A 24889-nucleotide genomic window follows, 5' to 3' on the forward strand; every position below is an offset into this window, starting at 1 on the left:
ATCTGGAAGGCTGCCAGCCCGGGCCTGGGAACCGGGCTGAGAAGCCTGGGGGTGCGGGCGGAGCCGCCCCCGGCCCAGCGCCTCTGGGAGAAGCTGCATGGTGGGTGCAAGGGAGAGCTCTTTAGGGGCACCTTTGCCCTCAGGCTGGGCCCAGCGGCTTCCTGAGCCCCCAGTTCAGGGGCCAGATGGACAGATTGAAGGCAGTCCTTATGGGGGCAGTTAGAGAGGGGCCGAGGTGGTGGGGGACCTGGAGCGGGGAGGCTCCTCACGCCCAGCAGGGCCGGGGGCGGGGCGGGGGCGGGAGGCCTCAGGCCAGCCCAGGCCCAAGGTCATGCCCTTGTCGCCCCACCGGACTGCTTCCGGTGCTTCCGGTTCAGGCCATGGGTCCAAACACCTGATTTCAGCCCCAGCGGGGCCTCTGGTAAGGCACTGACACTGGCCTCAGAGAGCCACACCCACCAGGCCCGGGCCTGCCCTGCCCATCCCACACCTGCGCACAGCAGGGCGCTCCCACCCACCCAGGCTCCCCAGGATGGGCCTGGCTCATAAGAGGCAGCAGGTCCCGTGCTACCAGCAGATCAGGGGCTGCAATGAACGGGGCCGAGGGGCCGGCACACCGCAGAGGCCCCTGTGAAGAACGGATGAGGGGCACCGGGAGAGGTAGAGAGATGGTCTCCATGAGGAGAGTTCAGCAGAAGCAGATGTGGGTGGGGGCTGCCTGGAGGAGGTGACCCCAAGCTTCAAGAGGAGGTCTGGGAGGAGAGGAGATGGGGCAGAGGTTGTCTGGGGAGGGAAGAGCCTGCCCACCCCGCCCAGGGGCCCACACTCACACTCACACTCACTCCTGGTGCCTTGGGAAGGATTGGCGGACCGTCCCTCACCCCCAGGGTGCTGAAGACACGCCCTTTGACCCACAGCCTGGGGCCTGACACCCCACACACACCCCCACGGTCCTGGGACCCAGACAGACCCACTGGAGCCGGGCTTTGGGGATCTCGGCAGGGAACGGCCCTCCGAGAGATTTTATTGCCGCTCGACCCAGCAAAGACCTTTAGGCTGCATTGTGCAAACAGGATGGGGAGCAGCTCCAGCAGCGAGGAGGGGGCAGGGGAAGGGGGCGCACAGCACAGTCAGAGCCACAGGGGTGGGTCTGCTGTCATCCTTCCAGCAGGTCTCAACAGGAAGGAATGGCTTACGCTGCAGCAGGACAGCTTCAGGTTAGACACCAGGCAGCACTTCCTGACAATGGGAGGTCTCTAGAGGAGTGGAGGCCCAGGTACTGTATGGGGCCAGAGCAGACAGACAAGCCCGGGCACCTGTCAGTGGGAAGCAGCCTTTCACAGGGGAGGGACCCAAGGACCTGAGCAAACCCAACCAGCCTGGAGGGTTTTCCGGAAGGCCAGCTGATGGGGTGGGGGTGGGGAGTCAGCTGGAACCTGGCCCACCCAGCCCAGTGGGTGCTGGTCCTGCTGGGGTGGGGCAGGGCGGGCAGGCCCCCTCCAGGCTCGGGGAGCTTCTTGACCACGGCTGGGGCCTCCAGTAACACGGCAGGGTGCGCCATGGGGCAGGGTGCACTATGGGGCGGCTTGACAGGACGGAAGCAGGGGGTCTGGGGTTGGCCCTCCCTCCAGGCAGTTTGCAGCTTCCCACAGAGGGTGCGCCCCACCCACAGGAGGGGCCCTGCAGGCCCCACTGACTTAGACCGGCTCTGTCCCCAGGACACAGTCCCCACCAGGTCCAACCCCACAGGGGGGTGGGGGACTTACTGGGCCCAGGGCCTGGTCACCAACCCCACCCTGAAGGCTCTGCAGAAGGGCCACCACTTCCAGGTTCCCAGCTGCCTCTGCCTGCAGGGTGGGTGAGGGGGAACGCGGGAGGGGCTGCCTCAGGGACTCGGACCAGCAACCTGGCCCTGAACCCCGCCTCCCACCCCCAGTGGCCCACCAGGCTGCCCTCCCACCCACGCACCAAGGACCCCATGACTCCTCCGTTGCCCTTGTCCTCACAGGTCTCGGCCCTGGGAGGGAACCTGGGACAGGAAAAGGGACAGCCCTCCCACCCCTGTGGTTCCCGCACATGAAGTGCATCCACCCGGAGAGCAGGAGTTGGGCATTTGGGAAGCGGGAGCCAATGGAGCTGTCAGGGAGGCCTTCCTGGACGAGGTGGCCTCAGAGGGCACTGGCGGCACTCACGACATGCAGGGCGCTGCGCCCATCATAGCCCGGCTGCCTCAGGTCGGCCCCTGCCTGCCACCATGCCCGCAGGCCTTCACAGTCTGCCCTGGATGCCAGCCTGGGAGGGGGAGCGGAGGACGGGGAGCCGTCAGAGACCACCGGGCACATGTCCATCTGCCCACCGGCACTTTTGCAAAGCCAGACCCCAGCAGCTGACCCAGCAGTGCCCGAGCCCTGGGGCGGGAGCGCAGGAGTCGCTGCAGGCCAGCTGACGGCCTGGAGTCTGGTTTCACCCAGCAGGGGTGACTGGGACTCAGGTCAAGGGTGCACACACGAAGGCACACGCGTGAGGATGCACGCACGTGCACACCACACACACCCCACCGGCTGAGTGCCGCCCGCCAGTTTCATATTTCACAACACAGCTCTCCCTGGCGGGGCCCACAGAGGCAGGCCGCATGGGGGGGTCCTGGTAGGAGGGGGCCTGGGCCTGCCTGCCCTAGGGAGGTGGCGGGGGACTCACAGCGCACCTCCCGGGCCCTCGTGGGGTCGACTGCATCCTCCCTTTGCTCTCACCCTGGGACCAGGCAGGGAAGGGGTCCAAGCCAGGTGTGCTGGCCAGGACTGCCGGGCGGAAGGGCCATCCCCCAACGGGGCCCTAGGGACTCCCTCTGGGTCAGGAAACGGCAGCAGCAGCCCCCAAAGCGGCGCTGGGTCATCCCTGAGGTGAATCACGCTGACGCTGAGGGCGCCACCACCCGCCCCGCCCCCAGATCTGCCTGCAGGCCTCTCGCCCTGGTTCCCACACACGCTCACCTCCTGGAAGAGCTGGCCAAGGGCCCCCCACAAGTCCAGCCAAGCGGCTCAGGTCGGATGACCCACTCCCGTGGGAGCTGCTGTCTCCTCCCCCCTCTGCCTGTTGCCCCATCTGTCAACGGAGCCGTCGAGGCCCACCTGGGGTGCAGCTCTGAACCAAGTCACCCCAGAAGTCCCTTCAGAGCCAAGACCCTCCCCGCCTGGGCCCCGCCACCATCCCGCGCATCTGAGACCCCCCAGCCCCGCCCGCCTTAGCCCTGTCAGTGCTGAGAAGAGGCAGGTCAGCCAGCAGGATTCGTCCCCCCAGGGACGCTGCACTCCAGGGAGGGAGGGGCTGAGGCCAGTGGGCTCTCTCCACCCCACTGTGTCTAGGACGGGGGCCTCCAAGGCTCGGGGGTGCGGGGATGCTGGCCGGTGGGGACGAGGGGGCCAGAGCTTCAGGTCCTCTTCCTGGAGAGCAGGCAGCCCCCCCTCACACCACAGCAGCCATGGTCTAAGACACGCCCTTGTCACCCAGCCCACGCCTGGGGGCTCTGACTTCCAAGGCGCTTCCGGCCCCCAGCCTGCCCCCCCTCGGCCCCTCCCCTCCTCGAGGCCTCAGACCTGCCCAGGGCAGCCCGGGCTGGACACAGGAGGGGCTGGTGGGCAGGGCGGGGTGGGGGGGAGCCACGGGGAGGGTCCCGGGGACAGAGGAAGGAGCGGAGGCTGGCAGCCCTGGGCCTGCCCCCGCCCAGCCTACCACCACCCCTCCCGGGCCTCAGCCTCCCCAGGTCTGCCTGGTGGCCACTCAGAGCGGCTGGGGTCAGAGTCCTGCTGGCAGCTGACAGCCGAACGCCGACCAGGGCAGGGTAGCTGCTGGGCCTTGGTGTCCTCCCCACGGGTGAGAGCTGCCGACTGCCCTGCCCCCACCCCGTGCCCCCAACCTCCCCAAACGCAGCCCAGGCACCCTCCCAGCCGACCCCTCCACGGCCCTCCTCTACCCACACACACGCACGCACACTCTCACACGCACCCCCTTGCTGGACTGCTCCCTCTCTAGGAACAAACGCCACCCTCAAGTGCTCCAAGGGCCCAGCGGGTGCACGATGGGCTCTCTCCCCTCTGAAGCCCGCGTCCCAGGAAGCACAGGTATGCCTGCGACCCTCACCTGCAGAGCTCTGTCCCCGAGTCCTCCAGTTCCTGGGGGGACAGGCAGGCCCCAGCCGCCCGCAGCAGCCCAATGACACCCTGATGCCTGCCGTGAGAAACAGCGTGGTGACCGCCTGCCCGCCGCAGCCTCTGCGAGACGCCAGCAGGGCCTTGTCCTGTGCCCAAGACCAGGAACCCACCCTCCCCAGACTAGGGCCACCCCACCTCGGTCCCCAGCACCCAGACCACGCCGGGGGGGCGGTCAGTCAGCCCCGGCTGTGCAGCACCTCCGTCCACAGCACCCCCGCCAGAGGCCCCGAGGCCCCGCTCTGGGCACCTTCCGACAGCCCACCCTGGAGGAGCCTCCCTGCCGAGCTCACACCCGCCAGGGCCGAGTCTGGGAAAACGGAATCCCTTGGGCCAACAGTCTGCCCTTGGGGATGGGGTGGGCATGAGACATTGACGGAAGAACGTGGGCGTCAGGCTGGCCCGGAGCGGGGCCCAGAGGCCTGTGGGTGTCAAGGCACCGGCTCCGAGCCCAGGAACTGAGAGCACAGAGCCTCGAGGCTGCCCCTTCCCCAGTTTGGGGGTGTACCATCAACTGCATGGTCACCCCACTTTTAGGGAGCTGGGGAGGAGAGTGGGCCCCCCCACCCCCCCGGAGCTCTCCAGGGTGAGGCCAGCCCCTCCAGGGCACAGCAGGGCCCGCTGGGGGGTGAGCTGGGAGACCGGTTCGGGAGGCGAGGGAGCTGCCATGACAGCCAGCTGGGGACGAGCGGGTGGGACCAGGACGGGGTGAGCTCACCACGCTGCCACCCACACCCAAGTGTGAGCCGCAGAGTCTCCAGCCAGATCACCCGGCCTGGGCGCCACGGGCACACCCCACGTGCAGCCCTCCCCCTCGGTCCCCCACCTGTTCTGAGAACCCTTTGATGCTCCCAGGAGGCTGGGAGGGAGGGGCTACCCCGCTGCCCACTGCCCCAAGGGTGAGGCGCCCTGGCCCAGGGCTGAGCCGAGCGGTCTGGTGGCCTGGGCTCTCCATAAGACTCATGAGACCCCGAGAAATAACCCAGGGTCCTGCAGGCCGAGAGCCCCTGGGGAGGGCCCGGGGCCTGTGGCAGACGCTAAACCGAGACCAGCTCTGCATTCGGAAACAGCAAGACTACGAGAGATGGAAAGCAAGGCCTGTGATCCCCGTGTCCCAGGCACACCCTCACACCCGTGCTCACCAGTGCGCTCACACACACACTCTCACACTGCTGCCGGGCAGGGGACAGGGAAACAGGTGGGAGAGTGGTCCCGCCCCTGCCCCTAGGTCTTCCCAGAAAGTTCCAGGCCTCGGAGCAACGTAAGCCCCTAGAATGCAGGGCCAAGTGGCTACCAGGCCCCACCCGTGCCCATCCGCCGTCAGAGCAGGAGAGGCCTGCCCCTCGGAGAGATGCCAGGCGGGCCGGGGAGGGCAAGGAGACAGCCGCCCCAGCAGAGGACACGGGTACAGGTGTTCACCAGCCCCGATGCCTGCTCCTCCAGCCTCGGCTGGCTGGCTGCCCGCCCGCCAGGCCCAACCCCAAGGGAAGGGGTCAGAGCCTGTGACCCCGGCTCCCGGGTGGTGACCACCAGCTCATGTGTTTTTCTTCACGTCGATCCTCACACAACCCGCCCTGCAAGGTGCCGCCGCCCCAGCCTGCAGTGCGCGTCACAGGTGAGCACACAGGGCGGCCCCTCCAGGGGGCCCCAGCCTCTGGCCTTTGCTGCAGGGCAGGGGGCCTCTGCTCCTCCTTCGAAGGAACCAGACGTCAGGTGCCCACAACGACTGCCCAGGGCCCTCGGGCCTCAGCAAGAGCTCAGCTCTGCAACTCTCCACTTGGGTGGGGGCCCCCCAAAAAACCCAGGCTGGGGCCCTGCCCTAAAAAGCCAGGGTTTGTTGGATGGGGCCAGCTTGGGGGACCCCCCACTAGCATGCATGCTGAGCCTGCCCCCTTGGGGACCTGTGCTCACCCAGCCCAACGTCTGGCACTATGTCACCCGCTCTGTACCTGCTCCATCCCAGTGCTGGGTTGGGGGTTTCTCCCCTTGCCCCACCCCCAGCCCCTCAGGTGGAGGACGGAGGGAACACACATGAGACCCCTTGTGCTCTGTAAGCGTTTTCCTTTTCTAGAAATTCCGTGCCAGGGTCTTGCCGGGCCTGCCTGGCTCAGCTTGGTGGTCACCTCCAGGAAGCCCTCCCTGACCACCCTGCCCAGAGTCAGTCCTCCCAGTCTGTAGGGCCCAGCTGGAGGTGGGCGAGGCTCCGGGAAGCAGGCGTCCTTGGTCCCACCTGGCTGTGCCTGGGGGTGCTGTGTGACCACAGGCACACCGAAGGCCCCCTCTGAGGCATTCCTGTCCAGGCCCTGCCCCACACGGCACCCCTGCCCGCACATCCGCCACAGCGCCCCCCCCCCCAGCCCAGTACCTGCCCCTCACGGCCAGCAGCAGCGGGCTGAGGCCATCCTTGTCCCGTGCGTTCACGTCCAGCCCTCTCTGCAGCAGCATGGTGACCACCCCAGCCTGGCCCCCTCGGGCGGCCGAGTGCAGCGGAGTTTGACCACCAAAGTCCTCCAGGCTCAGGTCACTGCCCTGGGGCGGTGCAAGGGATCACCACCCACTGAGGGGAGGCCGGACAGGGCCGGGTAGGCCACAGGGAAGGGACAGGGTCGGGGTGCACCCAGGGGGGCCTGACACAGCCACGTGCCCCCCTCGGCTGCGGGGAGGTGAGCAAGCCCCGGGACAGGCAGTCCTGCCCACATCTGGGCAGCGCCCCACCCCCCGGGGCCTGGTGCAGGTGGAGCTGGTCCCCGAGGGCGGGCAGGGTCTCACCAGCTCCGCAAGCACCTGCAGGGCCTCCAGGTCGCCGGCGTGGGCCGCGGCGCAGGCCAGGCTGGGTACCAGGGCATCTCGCACGTCCTCAGCCTCCTGGGGTGAGGGGCGCCGCAGCACCTTGGGACCCCTGCCACTTCCTGGGGTCCTCACCACCCCCAGGAGTGGGCAGGGCCAGGAGCAGGGAAACAGGTGGGCAGAGGTGGGGTGCAGGGCCCGTGGGAACCCTGCTGGCCCACACACCGCGCCGGCAGTGAGTCCCAGGATGGGGTCCAGCGCCCCCTCAAGTCTCGACATGGTAAAAGGAAGGGGCTAGGCACCACATCCGAGGCCTACTCGGGACCCCCAGCCCTGGGAGCAAAGTCCAGGCAGGACACAGGCCACCACCTGGCTCTGTCCCATCAGCTGTGTGACCGTGGCCTGCCACCCGCCCGCTGAGACCCACGTCCTCGCCTGCCTCTCCTGCGGGCCAGGAGGCAGGGGTAACTCATAGGGCACCTGCCTGGGGGAGGGTGGGAAGGGGTGCCTGGCCCTCCCCAGCAGGAAGGGACACTTGGACCCCGTGCTGGGGTCGCCTAACAGCTCCCCAAGGCTCCAGACGGCTGGGGGTCCCATCAGAGGCCCCCGTAGGCATCCCCGCGCCAGGCACCATGGCGGGGCCTGAGATCTGGAGTCATTAAGGCCCGAGGCATCCACTGTGACGACAGGCCGCACACGTCTGGCTGCTGCCCATCCCTGGCAAACAGGTTAAGTTCCTGCCACTCTCCACTCTCCCACCCTCACTCTGCAGAGGGGAAACTGAGGCACGTGGTGTGACCCGGGTCAGCAACGGGACACAGTGCCCGTCTCCTGCCAGGCGCACCAGGTCTGGACACTTCTCCCAGAGGCCAGTGCTGGGGGTGGTGGTAAGGTGGGGCATCAGGAGGCCCCAGTCACCCCCGTGAGCCTGGCCCAGCTTAAATCTCAGATCCCAGGCCCTAAAGCAAGTCCTCGGTCCCTTCCTGGGCCTGGGCACCCTGGCTGAGAAGGGGAAGGAGCTCCAAGCCTGGCCCCTCTTCCCAGGGAGACCCCAGAGCAGACACCTCTCTCCCGCCAGCAGCAGGACGGACGGAGCGCCCATGCTGCCTGAGAGCGCCCCCCTCACGAGGCGGCCCTGCACCAGGGCCAGCAGGCCCGGCCCGGCTGCCCACCGGGTGAGCGGCCACGTTCTGAGCACCGTGTGCATGCTGCAAGGGCCCCTCTCGACTGCCCGGCCCCTTCCCACACGCTGGCCCACGAGTTCCTGCAAACCCTCCCCACTGTGGCCCCGAGCCCAGAACCAGTTCGTGCCTGGTGGTTTTCTGCTCCTGGCACCAAAATGCCAGGGGGCGGGAGCCCATCCCTCAAGGACCCACCGCCCAGACCCCCTCGCCCACGCTGGACAGTACCTGGCTCAGACTAAGGAGCTGGGCGACCCCGCGGCCCGGCGTGCTGCCCCGCAGAGAGGGCCGGAGCTCGTCCGTGGCGGGCAGCGTCATCTCCCCGCGCAGGTCCCTGGCCAGCAGCTGCCGGGGGGGGGGGGCGCACGGAGACCCGGGCCAGCTCCATCAGGGCCCGGGCCCAGCAGCCCAGACCGACCTCGCAGGCCAGGCACCCCAGACCCCGGGAGAGGGCTGCCCAGGGCCTGAAACTCCTCCCTCGGGCTCCATGCCTGAGGCCGGAGCCTAACCCCAGGCAGATCCCCACACCAGGCCAGCCCCACCCTCCAGCCCTCCAGCTCAGGGTCTCCCCGGGCCCCTGTGGCCTCTGCCCAGCCCCAGGGCCCAGGGACAGCCGTGTCTGAGGCCAGCCTGAAAAGCAAGAGGGAGGGGATACCCTGGGACAGTTTGGGGATCCTTAGCCCAAGCCAGACCTGGGGCTCCTCAAGGGGAGGACAGGCAGTGCCCGGGCTTGGGGTTGGCAACCGATCGGGGGAGCCCCCCCGTCCTCGCCCCCCTTCCAGACCCAGGCACACATCCCCCGGACTGGGCCCCACCGCCCACCAGTGCAGGCCCGGGTCCCCAGCCGGAGGGGCACGCACCTCCTTCCTGCCATCCAGGCTCAGGCCCGGCAGGCCAAGCACATACGACAGCTTGGCCAGGGCCGCCTCCGATGTCATGTCGGAGCCTGAGATGGTGCCGGCTCCCGCCAGGGCCTGCAGGAACGGAGGCACCGGCGGACGATGGGGCACGGGGTCAAGCCGGACTTGCCCCTGCCCTCCCTCCCAAGGCCTCGGTGTCCCCGCCCCACCGTGCTAGCACCATAGTCCGAGGTGACGGCGCCCTGAAGGCAGTGGGTGCAGTTGACGATGACTAGGCCTCGCTCAGCTGCCTCCCGCAGCTCCTGAAGCAGGTCGGGCTTGGTGGGCCCGTTTCCCGATCCGAAGGTTTCCAGGACCACGCCCTTTAGGGGGGGCTGCAGGAAGACCCGGACCTGCGGGGGCCGGGAGGCGAGGGTGAGGGGCCTGGCTTCCTGCTCCAGCAATGGGACCAACAGGCTGGCCCTGCACCCTCGGTGCCCGCCACGCTCCCCAACACATCCCCCCAAAGGGAACCTTGTCCCCTTCTAAGTGTTAAGGCCACAAACACCGTGGAAATGGGTCAGAGGTCACAAGGAGCCAGCTGGAGATGAGAAAGGCCATCAGAGGTCTCACGGAGCGAAGGGCCCCCATCCCAGCTGGGCCACCACACCGCCCCTCCCGGCCCCTGGCCCCTCCATCCGGTCCAAAGCTCTGCCCCGTCTGACACACAACAGGTGATGCTCCCAGCAAGCCAGTGTGTGAGGAAAGGGCCCTGCAGCTAAACACACACACATGCAGGGTTCTGCTTAAGCCAGGGTGCTGTCCGCACGTCCCACGAGGCTGCAAGGCTCCACTCGGAAGACAGAGGACGGGGGCTTCCCTGGTGGCGCAGTGGTTAAGAGTTCACCTGCCAGTGCAGGGAACACAGGTTTGAGCCCCGGTCCAGGAAGATCCAACATGCTGTGGAGCAACTAAGCCCGTGAGCCACAACTACTGAGCCTGCGCTCTAGAACCCGCACGCCAGAACTACTGAGCCCGCAGTGCCACAACTACTGAAGCCCATGCTCCTAGAACCCATGCTCTGCAACAAGAGAAGCCACCGCAATGAGAAGCCCACACACCGCAACGAAGAGCAGCCCCCGCTCGCCACAACTAGAGAAAGCCCGCGTGCAGCAACGAAGACCCAACACAGCCAAAAATAAATTAATTAATTTAAAAAAAAAAAAAAGAAGAGGACGGGGTCTGGGGTTTACCTCAAACAAGGATGGTCCCCTCAGAGGCCACCCTGCGGGGACACCTGTTGCCCCGCTCAGCCGTGCCCTGTGTCAGCACAGAGGCCCCAGGGCTGAGCACTGTCTGTCCCTGAACCTGCTACACAGGGGGAGCCCAGAGGCCAAGCTGCTGGCCTGTGCAGCAGGCGTCCAGCCCTCTGGCTGTGCCCCACTCAGAGCCTTTCAGAACTGCCATTGGCTCCCTCTGCTTCTCCAGGTAGAGGCCAAAAGTGAAAGCAGACCTGTTGCTGGCAGATACCCGGGAACGGGGAGACTGGAGACCAGGACCCGCTGCCGCTGGAGCCTAGGTCACCAGCAGCAGGCCCTGCCCCGACGGCCCGGAAGTCCCCGTCGAGCGAAGCCCTGGGGGTCCCGTCCCCCCGCCTGAGCTCGGCGCAGCGTATGGCTCTGCACTCCCCCAGCTACGGCACGTTCTAGAAAGACTTCACAGGCCGGCATGCTTTCCCAGAAGGAGCCTGTGCAGCTAAGCCCCACTTAGGATGGCAGCCTCGTGCAGTGGCCTCTGGCTACTACACGACGTGAGACCCGTGCGTGGGATCCGGCCACCAGCACCCGGGACGACCCTCATCTTCGAGGGCAGCCCTCACTGGAGCACGCCTCCAGCAAACCCCGTCTGTCCCCAGCGCCCTGGGAGGAGAGCAGCTCCAGTTCACAGACTGTGGCCCAGAGGTTAAAGGCAGCCCGATGCCGGGCCACCCCAGCTACAGCGACACACCTGGGAAGCCACGTGTGTCGGGTGGAAGAGGGGGCCGCAGTGGCCCGCCGGTCACAGCACTGAAGCAAGCGTGTTCTGAGCCCCTGCAGCCCGCACTTAGTGCCAGAGACGCCCAGAGGCGCTTCTACCCGAGACCCCTCCATCCAACTGGCAGCCCAGCGTCTGGGCCTGACTCACTGGGCAGGACGGAGGCAGGCGCCGTGTCCGCCCCAGGAACAGCTGGTGGCCAAGGGGTGGACGGCAGGGACCACCAGAGCGGCCACAAGAAAGAGCAGAGTCCAGGGCCACACCCCCTCAGCCTCAGAGGAGCCCTCGGAACCCGTGCTGTGACGCCCGCGGGGACAAGCCCAGGTCACAAGTAAGGTGAACGGGCTGAGAAGGCAGCGGAGGGGCTGCAGGTCCCAGTGACACGACGGTGGGGAGGGGAGGGGGTAGGAGGCAGGCACCGCGGGGGCTGAGCCGGGGTCCCTACCAGCGTGGCGGGGATCCCGGGGTAGAGACGCAGCAGGCCCACGTCGCGCTCCATGCCGCCGTGCACCACCAGCCGGCCCTGCCCACGGACCTTCCGCACCAGCTCCCGGTTGACTGCGAGGACAGAGGGACCGAACGCACACCTTCCGGCCACCTGCAGGCCACGGTCCCGGCCCAGCCTCCCCGGACCCCCCGGCCTCTGTCTGGTGCCTCCGGAGTCCCGTCCCCTGCCCCCTCTCCCAGCTGGCTCAGGCGAGGGGCGCAGCTCCAGCCTGAGCCAGCCCCCGTGGCGGGCGTGGGGTCCAGGGGGCGAAGAGGACCCTGCAGGGACAGAGGCCTCCAGAGCCCAGCAGGCCACGCCAGTGCAGGAGAGGGGAAGGGCAGGTGGAGGAAGGGCCTTCCAGGCAGAGGGCATGGCACGTGCAATGGCGAGAAGCACAGCAGACGGGGCAGAGCTGGGGGATCACCAGGAACCTGCAATCCTGGGTCCCAGGAGCGGTCAGGGCGGCATCCTCTGACCAGCCAGTCTCACGAGCCCCTTACTGGGCACCGCCCTGGCCCACGGCCCAGCAAGTCAGTGAGTGAATGAATGACTGAGCCTTCTGGATCCCTAACCTTTGGGGAAAGGAAACCTCCATCTCATTCACCCCAAAGTCTCAGAGGCCTAACGTGAGCCCAGCCCGCTCTCCACGCCCAGGGCGGCTCCTGAGCCCCGTGGAGCGTGAAGGGGGCAGTTCCGTGGGGCCAGTGCCTGCCGTGCCGAGAACTCCCCAGACGATCAGCCTCTCCATGGGTCTAAAGGCTGCTGCTCTGCGGGGACCAAAGGCCTCCCAGGCCTTCTGCTCCAGCCATGGGCAGGGGGCAGGCGTCTGGGCGGCAGGCCTGGCCTTCGACCCTCAGGAGCCCGGCGCTGAGCCCAGGGTCAGGGTCCCATTCTCTCGGCCCCTCGCACATGGCAGCCTCGAGCAGGCAGAGGCCCCATTGTCCAGCCCAGGGAAACTGAGGCCCAGGGAGGGAAAGGGCCTTGCCCAAGGCTGCCCAGAGTCAGGTGCGGAGCCCGGAGGGGAATGTGGGCTCCAGGGCCCCCGCCCAGGGCTCCACCACCAGCCCGGTCCCGTGGAGGGGGTGCAAGCCTGCGGGCCTCCTGCTGTTCCCACCAGAGCAGTTCTCATACGATAATAAACTGAGGAACGTTCCAGACACGTGCTGCCCTTTCGCGGGGAGCTGGGAGGGTGGGAGACGCGGGGGCTCTGGGGGATGGGCTTGGGAGGAGGGCGGCCGCAGCATCCGTCAGCAGCGAGAGGCGTCCTTCAATTTCGGGCCCCGGCCCCAGCTGGGCGAGCAGATAAGACGGCGGCGGGTGGGAGCGAGGCCACCAGCCAGGAGTTATGGCTGCAGAGGGGGGTTTACGGAGAGAGAGCAGGCCCACGCCGCCCCGCCCAGCCAGCCCATCCCCCTCAGAGTCCATGGGACCCCAAGTCCTTCCACCTGGGCCTACTGGACACCAGGGGACCGCTGTCCCCATGCGCAGAGGGGCCGAGAGGAGGGAAGGTGGTGTGAGGACCACCGTCCCTGCTCGGTCCTAACACTGCCACCGCAGGGCCACACAGCGGAGCCCACGTGCACAGGGGACACTGGGTCCCACGTCCCCTTCAGCTGCTGGGACCCCGCTGGCCCGAGCCTGTCGGCCTGACTCCCCCTCCCTGGGGCCACGGCTTCTGCACAGCGAGAACCTGGGGCTCCTGGAGGCCCGGTGTGACCGCACGTGCCTCACCCACTCAGGGAAGGGCAGTGTCAGCACCCACCCCCCACCCCCCACCGTGCACCCCGCCTTGCCCGGCGCAGCTCCCCCACCGAGCCCCGAGCCCCTCGTCTGTGACAGCCTCACAGAGGGGAGGGAAAACGCAACAAAAAGCAGTGAGAGGGCGCCGGCCGCCCCAGTGCTGGTAGCAGCCCCCAGCCCCCGCCTCCCCAGGGGCCCCGCCGGGCACACGCCTGGCAGAGGCTGGTGTTTCTCAGCACCTGGTGCCGGGACCAGCCCGGGACCCTCACACACCACACGGGCACCCTGGCTGGGGGGACACAATCCTCCTGGGATCACGGGCTTGGGGGTCCAAGGGCGGCCTCTCCTCTCGGGGCCAGCCTCAGCCCCGCGCCCGGCCAGCCGTCCAGCCCAGCCCGCACCAGTGTGCCCTGCACCTCAAGGCCGGCGCGGGCTTGGCGTGGCACAGGTAGGGGCCTGGGGATCCAGGGTGAACTCCGCACCTGCCAGTGGGCTGTGTCCTGGGAGCTCCCCTCTGAGCCCCAGAGAAGGTGTGACTCAGCCCCCACGGGGGAGGGAGGCCTGCACAGAGGCCGCCCCCTCCTTCCCGCCCACTCCTCCTTCCTCGGCTGGCTGGCACCAGGGCAGGAGGGGCTGAGCGCCACTGCCCACCACAGCAAGGAAGCGACCCATCTGCCAGTACCAGCACATGGGCCACCTCCTCCAGAAAGCCTTCCTGACTCTGGCCCCGAGAACCCGGGCGTGCTATACACACCTTAGATGCACCAACCGTTCTGGGCCTTACCAACCCCCAGGCCGCTCCAGCAAGCAGGGTGGGTGGGCAGGGGGAGGGAAATGCAGGGTAAGACCCCCAGAATGAAGCCAGGGCTCGGGGCCGCAGTGCCTGCCTGCATGGTCCTTCCCTCCTCCTGCTGTAGCCCCACAACCGCCTGGCAGAGATCCTGCCCGCCACCACGCCTGGATGCCCACGTCTCGAAGGCACAGGAGGAGACACGGTGGGGGGGGCGAGGGGCAACATGTGACGGCAGGGACCGGGCGGACAGCAAGGCCACCGGAGCGAAGCCGTCACGCCGCCTCGCGGAGGGGCTGGCCATGCCCACGGCCGGAGGGGGGGCGGGGGACCCCGGAGACACCCAGGAGAGCGGACATCCTGGGTGGAGAGAGTCTCCACAGCCATGAGGGCGGCTGAGTCGGGTGAGGCCTGAGCACCAACCCCGCGGCGCTCGCCGAGGACTCGGCTGGAGACGGCTCCTCACCAGGGCCGGCGTCGGGGGTCCCCTGGGGGGAGGGCTCAGGGTCCACCACCCACGGGAGGCGTCGGGCAACCCCAGGACAGGGGCTGGGCGGCCTGAAACACCCCTGAAAGTCCCCAGGACGAGGTCGCACTACCAGAACCACGTCCCCGGGAGGCCGAGGCGAGTGGCAGAGCCACTGACCGTCACTGAGGGACTCCTGGGCCTGGGGCCACGTGGCCGAGGGAAGGCACACGAGGCTGATCGCCCAAACTTGGCCCCTCCCGGGATGGCCCCCCGGCTCCGAGCCGGGGTTACCTGCTGGGGCCTCCCCACTCTGAGCAGCGCCCCCCGGCCCCCGGCTTCTCCGCAGCCCAGGGCAGAACCCCGAGCCGTGCACTCCCACCCAGGAGGCCCCGCACAGTCCCCGCAGCAGCTCCCTGCACGCTGTGATGCGACGTGACCCCTGCTCACTTACTTGTGACATCAGCGCCCACGGTGGCCAGAGGGGGCAGGTTGGGGGAGCAGAAGGCCGCAAACCTGCGCGTGTCCACCTTGGTCACTCGGTTGCCCCGAAACAGTTGGTTCTGGAAGAACAGGCAGACCTGCGGGGGGCGGGGAGCAGCTCAGCGCCGGGGAGCCCCCACCCTGCTCAGGAGCTGTTCCCGTGGGGCGGGCTGGGCACCTCGGCAGTGGGACAGGCCCTGACGGCGTTCCATGAAGCCCCTCCCCAGGGTGGGCGACCCCCTCCCAGGGCTCCTCTCCCCGTCCCCTGAGATGTGAGGGGGAATCTTGTAAATGCCTCCCTGTGTCACCACGTGACCAGGAAAGATGAAGAGGAAAAACCAGTACGACCTACTGATGGGAACGTGCACACGTACATATGCACGTGGTATAAACAAGTATACACCATATCATAGGCATGAGACAAATATACGTAAACCACACATATATGCACATGACCCGGAGAAATCCACCACACTGTCAGCAGCAGATGTCTCGGGGGGTGAGAGGCAGCGACAGTTTCCTGCCGCCTTCTCTATTTTCCCATTTTCTCTACGGTGTACTTCACGTTCAAGGGGAGAGACAGATCTTTAAACCCTTCCAGACGCGCCCCCATGTGTCCCCCTGAGCACCACACCCCGAGCCCCGGGCCTGGGTTCCCAGGAGCCGCAGGAAGGAGGCAGGAGGAGGTACCTCGGGGATCACGTACTGGCCAGCCAGCAGCAGGGCACCCAGCAGGTTCTCACGGCCGTCGTTCCACAGGGCGTGGATGGGCACCTGGAGGAGAGGCCACGGAGAGGAGAGGGGCTGAGGCTCAGGCAGCGTAGGAGGGAGCCAGTGCGGAGCCCGGGCAGGGGTTCAGGAGAGGGGGCAGGCAGGCTCGGGTCGGTGGGGACCGCTGCTCAGGGAGCTGCACCTGCTGGCCATGCCGGTCTGGCCCGCACCCCAGCGCCCTCTGCTCCCCACAGGCCCCAGTGCCCGCTGCCGGAGGCCGGCCGGATGGGCTCCTGCCCAGGGACCTGCCACTGCCCAGCCCAGCTCCCTGGCCCTGGGGCACAGAGGCCCTGCTCCCTCACTGCCCCGGCCAGTTCTGGACCAGGTGGCCAAGGGCTGACCGTGGGTGGACACGATGGCCAGAAGCCTCACGCGGGACCTCTGAGCACCAGGTCCCAGGCTTGCCCCCACGTCTACGTGAGGGCCAGTGCCCCCGGGGCTGACTCTGACCCGTACCCAGATCCCCACCACTCCTGCCCAGGAAGGCAACAAAGGGGTGTGCAGACGGGCCGGCTGGGCAGGGGTGGGCCCAGGGCCTCCAGAGGACGAGCCCTGGCCTGGGGCCACAGTCCTGGGTCCTCAGAAGGGGTGTGGCAGTGGGCCAGCAGCCCCGCGCCTTGAGCCTCAGTTTCCCCTGCGTTATAACAGGGACGCTTCGTCAGGGCCGGCGCGGGGGTTAGAAGAGCACGAGCGTGATCCTTCCCCGGGGCCGGCAGTGCTCAAAACCCTCCCCTTCGTCCCTTGGGAGAGGTCTGATGGCGACCTACACCCAGGGGCTCAGGAGGGTCTGGGAAGGGCCAGGGTCAGCCTGCACCCCATCCCTCCACTCGAGCTCCGAGTGGGACGTGCTCGGCAGCAATGGGGTGTGTGCTTGCGGCCCTGGGCCTCCCCTGAGTGGGGCCGCCCCGCTGTGACACCCGCGGGGACCATGGACAGAGCAGGGCAGGCAGCCGGGTCAGCACCTGGCAACGGGGTTTCCCGACCTCTGACCCCGGGGAAGGCTCTCCAGGGCCTTGGGGAGGGCTGGCCCCGTGGCGCCACCGCAGGCAGCCTCTGACGCAGGCCCTGACGGGGGTCCAGGCTTCCCCCATCACCCCCCTTCAAATCCAACAGTTTTCTAGAATATTCCACCTGTTGGCTTTGGGGGTTGTGCTGGTCAGGGTGAGAGAGGAGGGGGTAGCATGCGCCCAGGTGCCCAGGGATGGCATCGGTGGGAACCACAGTGGGAAGAGGATGACAGCGACAGAAGGAGGGCAGCTGGACAAGGCGGGCAGCAGGCTGTGGACCCAGCCCCAGGGTGGCAGGGCTGGCACCAGGCAGGACCAGGGCACTGACCAGCGCTGGCCGGCTCAGGCAGAGCAGGAACCAGCTCGGGGAGCTGCCGGACCGAGCAAGGAGCCCGGGGACCCACCTGGGCCCCCAGCAGCGCTGAACTGCCCTGTGGCCTCAGGAAGGCCCGGACCCTGTGCCCACTGGGCAGCCCGGGCTGTTACCTGGGCACCAGTGAGGATGACGGTTTTCTGTAGGTTTTCCAGCATGAAGGAGAGCACAGAGGCGGCGAAGGCCATGGTGTCGGTGCCATGGATGACCACAAAGCCATGGTACTGCCCGTAGTGTCTCTGCAGGAGGGGCGGCAAGCTCAGGCAGGCCTGGCCTTCGGGGCCACCAGGAAAAGGAAGGTAAGGGCCCCACATACAGCTGGAGGGAACTGGGGAGGTGCCAGTGGGACCCGGGTCACCGCCGGCCGGGGAAGCGCGCTGGAAATGGAGCTTCTGCCTGGAGTCCCGGCGCCCGTGCTCTCCTCGCGCCCAGGACAGCCTCCTCCCGTCCCCTCGGGCCTCTCCGTGACGCCCCTAACCCCCGAGAGAACTCAGGTCGGGGTCTCTGAACACTCTCATCTGAGGATGGGAAGGTCTGCCCCGTGCAATGCCCGGTCTGGGCTCCCGAGCACACTGGTCAGCTCGGTGCCATGGAGGGCCCCTTGCTCAGTGACCCCTGCCCCTGGGGCAGCAGGGGCTGAGGGGTGAGCAAGCCCGCCAGCCTCTCGGTCCAGTGGGGGGGCCAGGCGCGGACACAAGGCACAGCCAGTGCTGGGAGCCGGCTGTGATGTGGGAGGTGGAAAGGATGCCCGCAGGCGGACATGGGGAAGGTGCCTCCAGGCACACAGGCCACCTCTGCAGGGACGCAGCCCCGGCCACCACCTCCTAGCGGGCAGCCAAGTCTGGGCCTCAGTGGGCAGCTGGCCTGGGTTGTGGTTGCAAGGGGCACAGTCCCGGGAGACAAGGGGACCTCAGGGGACCATCTCTCGCGGCCCATTGAAAGACCAAGCCAGGCTGGGCCCGTAGCTGCAGGGGAGCCGAGCCACGTGGCGGGCTGGGGCGCCCTCTGCTGGCCACACAGTGAATCTGCGCATGGCTGGCCTCTGCGGCCAGGACAGCGGCCCTAGGCGTTCAGAGAAGCGGTCGGGCCCCAACTGTAGGATGCTGCTGGCCACAGAGCAGCGAGACTGCCCCAGAGCACGGCTACGGACATTCAGAGACACAAGGGCCGGGCCCAGGGCCGCATGCGGTCCCAGGCGCTCACCGTGAGAGGGGTGAGGCCCCGGAAGCCGTTCTGCCCCAGCAGAACGAGACAAGTGCGGAACTGGGGCCAGCGTCCTGCTGCCAGGAAGGGGCAGGCTGTGCGACAAGCCTCTCTGTGGGGAGCGGGCTTTCTTAAGGGAGGAAGGTGAGAAATGGGGTCCCTCGATGCCCACCCTCACGGGTGCAGGTGAAAGGGCCTTGGGAGCCTTGCAGCTGAGGTGCGGCCCACTTGGCTCCTGGCCCCAGCCCCGCCCACACTCCCCCGTCACCTCACCTCAATGGTCTGGGCGATCTGAACCCACTCAGTGATGGTCATGTCGCTGGAGTCGAAGAGAGGCTGGCACTCCAGCACCGTGTACATGACCCTCTGGTCGGGGCAGGCGGCGCTGGCAGGCCTGCAGGAGGTGGACGGCAGCCTCGCACTCTGCGCCCGCCTGCCTGCTCGCTCGGCGGCCCCGGTCCCTTCTGCCCAGCCAGGCCCCCGCACCCAGGGCCGTGGCCGTGGGCTCTGCATCCCCACCGGCTCCCTTCCACTCGAGGCCCCAGGAGCAAGGACCGTGGTCCCGGGAGGGGCCAAGGACAGGCCAGGCCAGGTTGCTCCAGAGCAGTGTCCCCTCCCCTCGGTGAGCCAGGACGACCCTGGGAGGAGGGCTGCTGGCAGGAGGGAGGTCAGCGACCGGGAGGGCAGCTCCCCGCTCAGCCGGCCGGCAGCGCAGAGCAGCGGACAGCCTGGGCCACAAGCTGGGAAACAGAGGGACCTTCACAAGGCCGGGCACCTGGGCCAGCCCTTGCCCCTCCTATGGGCTTCAGTCCCCATGGGGCTCACTTGAAAGGGGGCTGTAGTCAGTTCTAGAGCCATCGAAGTGGGAGCCCGTGGGGACAGCATCCTCTAGCAGCTCGCCATGGACACGCTGAGAAGCCACAGCCTGGCAGGCGCCAGTCTCAGGATGCCCCCCACCCCATGACAACTGGCCATCGTCCCTGCCCGGGACCCCCAAGGAGTCGACACTCACGGCAGCACTAAGGTGTCCTCGGGGAGGCCACAGGCCTGGGCATGCCCTTCATCGTGGAACATGGGCAGTGTCCTCAGAACGGCGGCCAGGCCCTTGCCAGGGACGAGCACTGCAGGCGGGGTGGGGCAGGGAGGCGGAGTCAGAGGCTGGTAGCCACCACCAGCACCGCCCCCTCCACACACACCCTCCACCACCGGCCCCTCTCTCCTCACTGGGGGCCGGGCCCCAGCAGGGGTGGGGGGCTGGGAGCTGGCTGGGTGAGCTCTGGCCCTCAGGGAAGTCAGAGGCTGGGCAGACGGGCCTGCAGCTGCCCCGGGCCCTGGCAAGGATGGGCAGCTGCCCCGTGTCGGGACTGCTACTCTCACCCAGACAGCCCCAGGGCTCCACCACCGAGGCTCAGGGGCCCTGGCCCTCTCACAACTCAGACACATGTGCCCACTTTTCTTCCCCCACTTCCCAGAACGTCCACACCGCTCTGCCCGTGGACACGCTGTTGGCTCTGCCTGGAAGTCCTCTATTCCTTTCCACTTCTCACCCAGCAGGTGCTTCATCCCAGCTCAGGATACCACTTCCAGGAAGCCCTCCTTGATGTCCAGATGCTGGTGCCATTCCCACACGCTCCCCGTTACCGTTTCTCCCTACGTGGACTGTGTGTGACACCTTCAGGGTCCAGCCCAGGCCCTCTGCCTGAGCCTCCATGTCCAGAAACATGCATCTAAGGAGGCACTGGGCAGAAATGGTGTGTGTTCTAAGAAAACCCTGAGAAGTCACAAGTGTTTCCTGGAAACAAACAACTCCTCAGCAAAGGCTCCCAGAAGAATCTTTGCACTGGGGCCCTGGCTTTTTGCCCCACCCTGCTCCCTGCAAGCTCCGTGACCTTGGTCAAGTCGGCTAAACTTCTCTGGGCATATGCACCCCTCACTGAGGTTCTGTTGGGTGTCTCCCACGCGCCTGGCTATGTCGAACACCTGGACACAGAGGCGAGAACAGCAGGGTCCCCCCTCGAGAAGCACCCTTGGCTGAAACATGTAAGACCTTCAGGACCAGGGTCAGTGGTCACCCTGGGCGACGACATTGCTCCCAGCCTTCACCCTTTGCCCGGTGTATCAGTCTCCTGCTGCCGCGTAATAAACTGCCCCAAGTAAATCCCAGGCCCAGCCCTTGCCACCCCCCAGTAAACACAGTTGTGTTGGCCCAAGGATGTCGTGGTGCCGTCTCCCCAGCCAGAGAAGGAGACCCAAGGGGGAGCACCTTGAACAGCCCCCCAACCCAGGAAGCGCCCTTTAGGGGCTCCACACGCTTTGCTGCAGGAGTGACGGGGCTCAGTAGACAGAGGGGACATCGTGTGTGACTGCCAGCCCGGCCACCCTCCCGAGACGCCTGAAGTGTGACCAGGACACACACCTGCCTCCACAAAGGTCTGGACTCGCCAGCCCTGACAGCAAGGAGGCCTGAACTCCAGACCCTGGGCATTGAGGGAGGCTCAGAGCCACCCACCCTTCTGCGTCAGGCCCCCAAAGGTGTCCCCTCCTGACCCCCAGGACCTGAAATGCAAAGTTTTCGAGGGCGTGATTGAGTTAGGGTCCTGAGATGATGAGATGATGCTGGCTTATGTGGGTGGGTCCTGAGTGCCACCACTCACATCCTTGTAAGACAGAGACAGAAGAGAGCTGACACCCAGAGAAGGCCGTGTAAGGACAGAGCAGAGACACGAACACACCGGCCTGCAGTGACGGAGCATCTCCCGAGAGATGCTTCTGCTGCTCTAGGCCCCCATTTGTGCTCATGGGTCAGGGCAGCCGCAGGAAGCCCGCACGTCACTCTTCACACTAGCTGCCCTCCCAGTGGGTGGCACTGGGGTGTCCATGTAAACCTGGGGATCCACGGACGGGGCAGGTGATGTGCACGGTCATCTCCACCCAGAGCGAGGCTATTGCTAGTGGACGGTGGGACACTGGCTTCCGGGAACACCCCACGCCTCGGGGCGGCAGGAAGGTGCAGGGCCAGCGAGCCCCACGCGGCCCAGACCCTGGTGTCCCCGCCGGGGGAGCGTGTGGGTGGACAGGCAAAACCAGCCGAAGAGAAGGCTAAACTCTCCTTCTGTTCTATTCGCTCTGTGCAAAATTCTGCCGACACATCATTACACCAAGCAGCCAAAAGTGTGGGGAAAACAGCCTTGAGGGAGGGTCAGGAAGTCAACGAACAAAAAATATTTTTCTGGGATTTGTAATGTTCTTGGCTTTTCAGAACTAGCAGTTTGTTGTGATTTCCTTCGTCATTCTAAATAAACACCTGTCCCCCCCAAAACAAACAAAAACAAGGGGACTTCCCTGGCAATCCAGTGGTTAAGACCTCCACCGCAGGGGGCATGGGTTCGAGCCTTGGTGGGGGAACTAAGATCCCACGTGCTGCGCGGTGCAGCCGAAAACACTAACAACAACGAAACAGACAAACAAACAAATAAACACCTGCTTTCTCATCTAATTCTGATTTTGTAAATTGTAGTCTCTTTCTTAGCACGGGCCCCCAAGCTTCAGGCTCTACAGAAGCAGAAGCCGCCCTGCCCGGGCCTTGTCCCCAGGCCGTGCAGGCAGGGAGCTGTCCCTGGCAGCGGCTCCACGAGACCCACTCATCTGTAAGGGCCGTCCCAGGACAGCTCAGGCCATGAAACAGTGAACTTGTGAACGTGTGGCAACTCGCTCAGGAAGGGGGTCTAGGCCAAGGGCGCAAGAAGCCATGGACGTCACCCCTCCGGATGAGGCTTGGCTGCCAGGCCCTCCGGTGGCCTCCTGGGATGTCCTGGCACCTTCAGCCGCCAGGCTCCGAGGCTCCACTCACCCTGCTACGCCCGCCAGGAGCCAGGCCCACCGGGACGCTCAGGGCGTCAGGGCTCCTCGGCCGCGATGCGGCTCGGCCTTGGGCTTGGGGTTACCCGCTGATACGGGATTCACGATGCCCCTTGACCAGTGACATCTTCCCCAAACTCAGAGAGGGGATGGGTGGCGGGCGTCCCTAGCTGCCACGGCCTCTGCCCTCCTGTCACCATCCTGACCTTTGGCAGAGCTCACGTGTGGGGCGCCGAGTGCCCTGCAGGCCACTGTTTACCAGCAGGCGCAGAAGGGCTCCCAACAGCGACAATCTAAACAGCTTTGCTGTGGCCGCCCCTCACCCCACCTCGTGGGCCGGAGCCCACATCAGCAGTGCCAGGCGAGTTAATCATTGATGCCCTCCGCCCTCCGGATCAGAATGCCCCAGGCAGGAAGGGCCTGGAGTGTCTGCGTCCCCCCAGCCCCCAGCTGGGCTCAGAGAGGGCAGAGGCCGGCAGAGCACGGCGGCCCACTGGGCCCAGGCCTGGCTCCTCCATCCATCTGGCTCCGTCCCCAGCCTGGGGTGCCGTCCTGAGGTCTCGTGGATGACTCCTGCCTGTCTGAAAGGCGCTCCCACCACACCTCGTCTTTCTAGAGTCAGTCTCCAGTTCACCTTCCAGACGTGGGAGTTTACATCCTCTCTGGAAAATGCAGCGCCTGGGAGAGTGAGCCTAAGGGGCCCCGGGGAGGTGGGGGGCTGTGAGGGGACACGACGCAGTGCAGGTGGGAGCCAGGTCAGAGTCCACCTTGTCCCTGCAGCCTGGACCCTGGAGAACAATGAGTGAGCTCAATGGAATCCCAGCAATCACAGCTGGCCAGGTGCCAAGCCTGGAGGGGCAGCGACAGGGGTGGGCCAGGGCCCCAGACAGTCCAGGGATGCAGACGGGGCCAGCCACTCCCCGCTCTCTGCCCCAGCCCTGGGGCAGCACAGGGCAGACTCCCCAGCAGCCCGGGGGGAGCAACTGGGGGGGAAGGGTGTGAGGGGGTGTGGAAACCATGCTCTCCATCCCTGAGCGCCTCCAGGACAGGGTTCTTTGGGGGTCTGAGTCCTGGGCCTCAAGAGATGTCTGCGAATTGGCAGCCAGCATCGGGGGGTGGCACGAACAGGCCCAGAGGACCCAGAAGCAGTTGCTGGAGCGAGAAAGTGCTAGTGGCATCTGGATAGCTGCTTCAATGGAAACGGTGGCCAGGAGGGGGGGGCTGGGGAAGTGGCCCCAGGCCCAAGGGCAAAGGCGACCGTCCTGTTTAGCACGGGGCAGCTCTGGCAAGTCCCCCGCTGTGGAGCTGGCAGAGGATCCGAGTAGGGGGACACTCCAGGGCCAGGTGTGGGGCTGCCCCAGGTGTGAGGACAGCCCGGACAGGCACCTGGGGCCAGGGAGGGAGCCCAGGGGGGCCTGTGTGGAGGGCACAGACAGTGTCCGCTCTCCCGGGAGCGCTGGAACATTCTGGAGGTGTGTGCAGTCCTCTTCCCACCCCTGCGGGGCCCCAGGCTCCCCAAACCCGGTCGCTGCCCGAAGGTGCTCTGCCCAGCCTGGGGGCACCCCTGCCCCAGTGGCCCGCAGAGCTCAGCGCCCGGCCCAGCAGTCACTGCCTCGAGGACCCACTCAGGCCAACGTCACAGGGGCAGAGAAACGAAACGCCCAACCTGCCCGGACTGCTCGTGCACGTGAACACTTCCCAAAGGTGTCTGGTGCCCGCTGCCCAGCCGAGCCCGGGCCGGGAACAGCGGGGAACGGCTGGGGTCGCCTTGCAGCCGCTCGGTGGTCCCCAGTGAGGGGCCTCGGCAGGCTCTGAACACCTGCCCACCGGCTTGTCTGTGCGGGGAAGGGCGCTCAGACAGACGCCACGGTGGTCGAGGCTCGGCCCCGGGAGGAGCCGACGACAGCGCGGGGGAGAGGCTGTGCCCCCGGGCGGGCTGACCGCCCACCGGGAGCGGCGGGGTCAGGTGCGCGGCCCTGCGGGGCCTGGCGACCCCCGACAGGCCAAAGGGCGAGCGGACGACCCCCACCCCACCCCCGGTGCCCGGGCGCCGGCACCCACTCACCGCCGCGCTCGCTCCGCATGCCGATGGTGCCTCCGGTGTAGATGGCCAGGAGCCGCCGCTCGGGCCCCGCCGCGCGCGCCATGCCCGTGAGCCAGGGGGCCGGGGACCGGGGGGACTGACGGCAGGCGGCGGGGCGCGCAGAGGGCTGCCGGGGGGAGGGGCGGAGCCTGCCGGGGGCGGGGCGGGGGAGGGAGGGACCTGCGGGGGCTGTGGAGGGACCTGCCTGGGGGCGGATACTTGCCGGAGGGTCGGGCATGTCCCGGGATGGGGGGAGGGGAGGGGGAGGGGCGGGGCGGGGCGGGGCCGGTCCGGTCCCGGGTGGGCGGATAGGGGACAGGTCCGGAGCGATCCCAGGCGATCCGACTTCAGTGCAGCGGGCCGGGGCGTTTTGAGTAGCTGTGACTTGTGGCTCAAAGGCCAGGTGCCTCACGGACAGTGGTGCCAGAGGACCCCCAATGCGGAGCGGGGTCGCCCTCCCCTCCCAGGCAGTCCCCCCAGGCCCTGGCGCTCCAGCAGATCCAGCACTGTTGACCATGCCCTCGGTGTCCAGTGCCTGGGATGGCGGGGGCAGGCAGAGACCCCAGCCGGCCCACTCACACC

The 24889-nt window shown here is 67.1% G+C and overlaps 1 protein-coding gene across 1 annotated transcript; it reads right to left on the minus strand.

Annotated features, from left to right (window-relative positions):
- Nucleotides 1-1109: 1109 nt before the first annotated feature.
- On the minus strand, nucleotides 1110-24371 carry ASPG (asparaginase). Its single transcript, XM_060141216.1, has 18 exons — nucleotides 24259-24371; nucleotides 23891-24059; nucleotides 20301-20346; nucleotides 19379-19487; nucleotides 18640-18760; nucleotides 17277-17402; nucleotides 15703-15786; nucleotides 14984-15110; nucleotides 11492-11604; nucleotides 9243-9425; nucleotides 9034-9147; nucleotides 8402-8518; nucleotides 6975-7070; nucleotides 6571-6734; nucleotides 4138-4224; nucleotides 2193-2292; nucleotides 1767-1847; nucleotides 1110-1279 (listed from the first exon to the last, which is right to left on the minus strand). The coding sequence occupies exons 1-18, from the start codon at nucleotides 24369-24371 to the stop codon at nucleotides 1214-1216; spliced, it is 2016 nt and encodes a 671-aa protein (XP_059997199.1). The 3' UTR covers nucleotides 1110-1213.
- Between the last annotated feature and the right edge of the window lie 518 nt (nucleotides 24372-24889).

This window comes from Lagenorhynchus albirostris, chromosome 1 (assembly GCF_949774975.1).
Source record: "Lagenorhynchus albirostris chromosome 1, mLagAlb1.1, whole genome shotgun sequence".
Taxonomy (NCBI): Eukaryota; Metazoa; Chordata; class Mammalia; order Artiodactyla; family Delphinidae; genus Lagenorhynchus; species Lagenorhynchus albirostris.

What these genes read in the sequence shown, in the direction of transcription:
- ASPG (XM_060141216.1), bottom strand. Translation starts at nt 24,371, where the DNA reads ATGGCGCGCGCGGCGGGGCCCGAGCGGCGGCTCCTGGCCATCTACACC. An exon ending in GCCAGTACGTGATCCCCGAG is followed by an intron (nt 15,111 to 15,702) that starts GTACCTCCTCCT and finishes CGCCCCCCGCAG; the next exon opens with GTCTGCCTGTTCTTCCAGAA. An exon ending in AGCTCCTTAGTCTGAGCCAG is followed by an intron (nt 7,071 to 8,401) that starts GTACTGTCCAGC and finishes CCCTCACCCCAG; the next exon opens with GAGGCTGAGGACGTGCGAGA.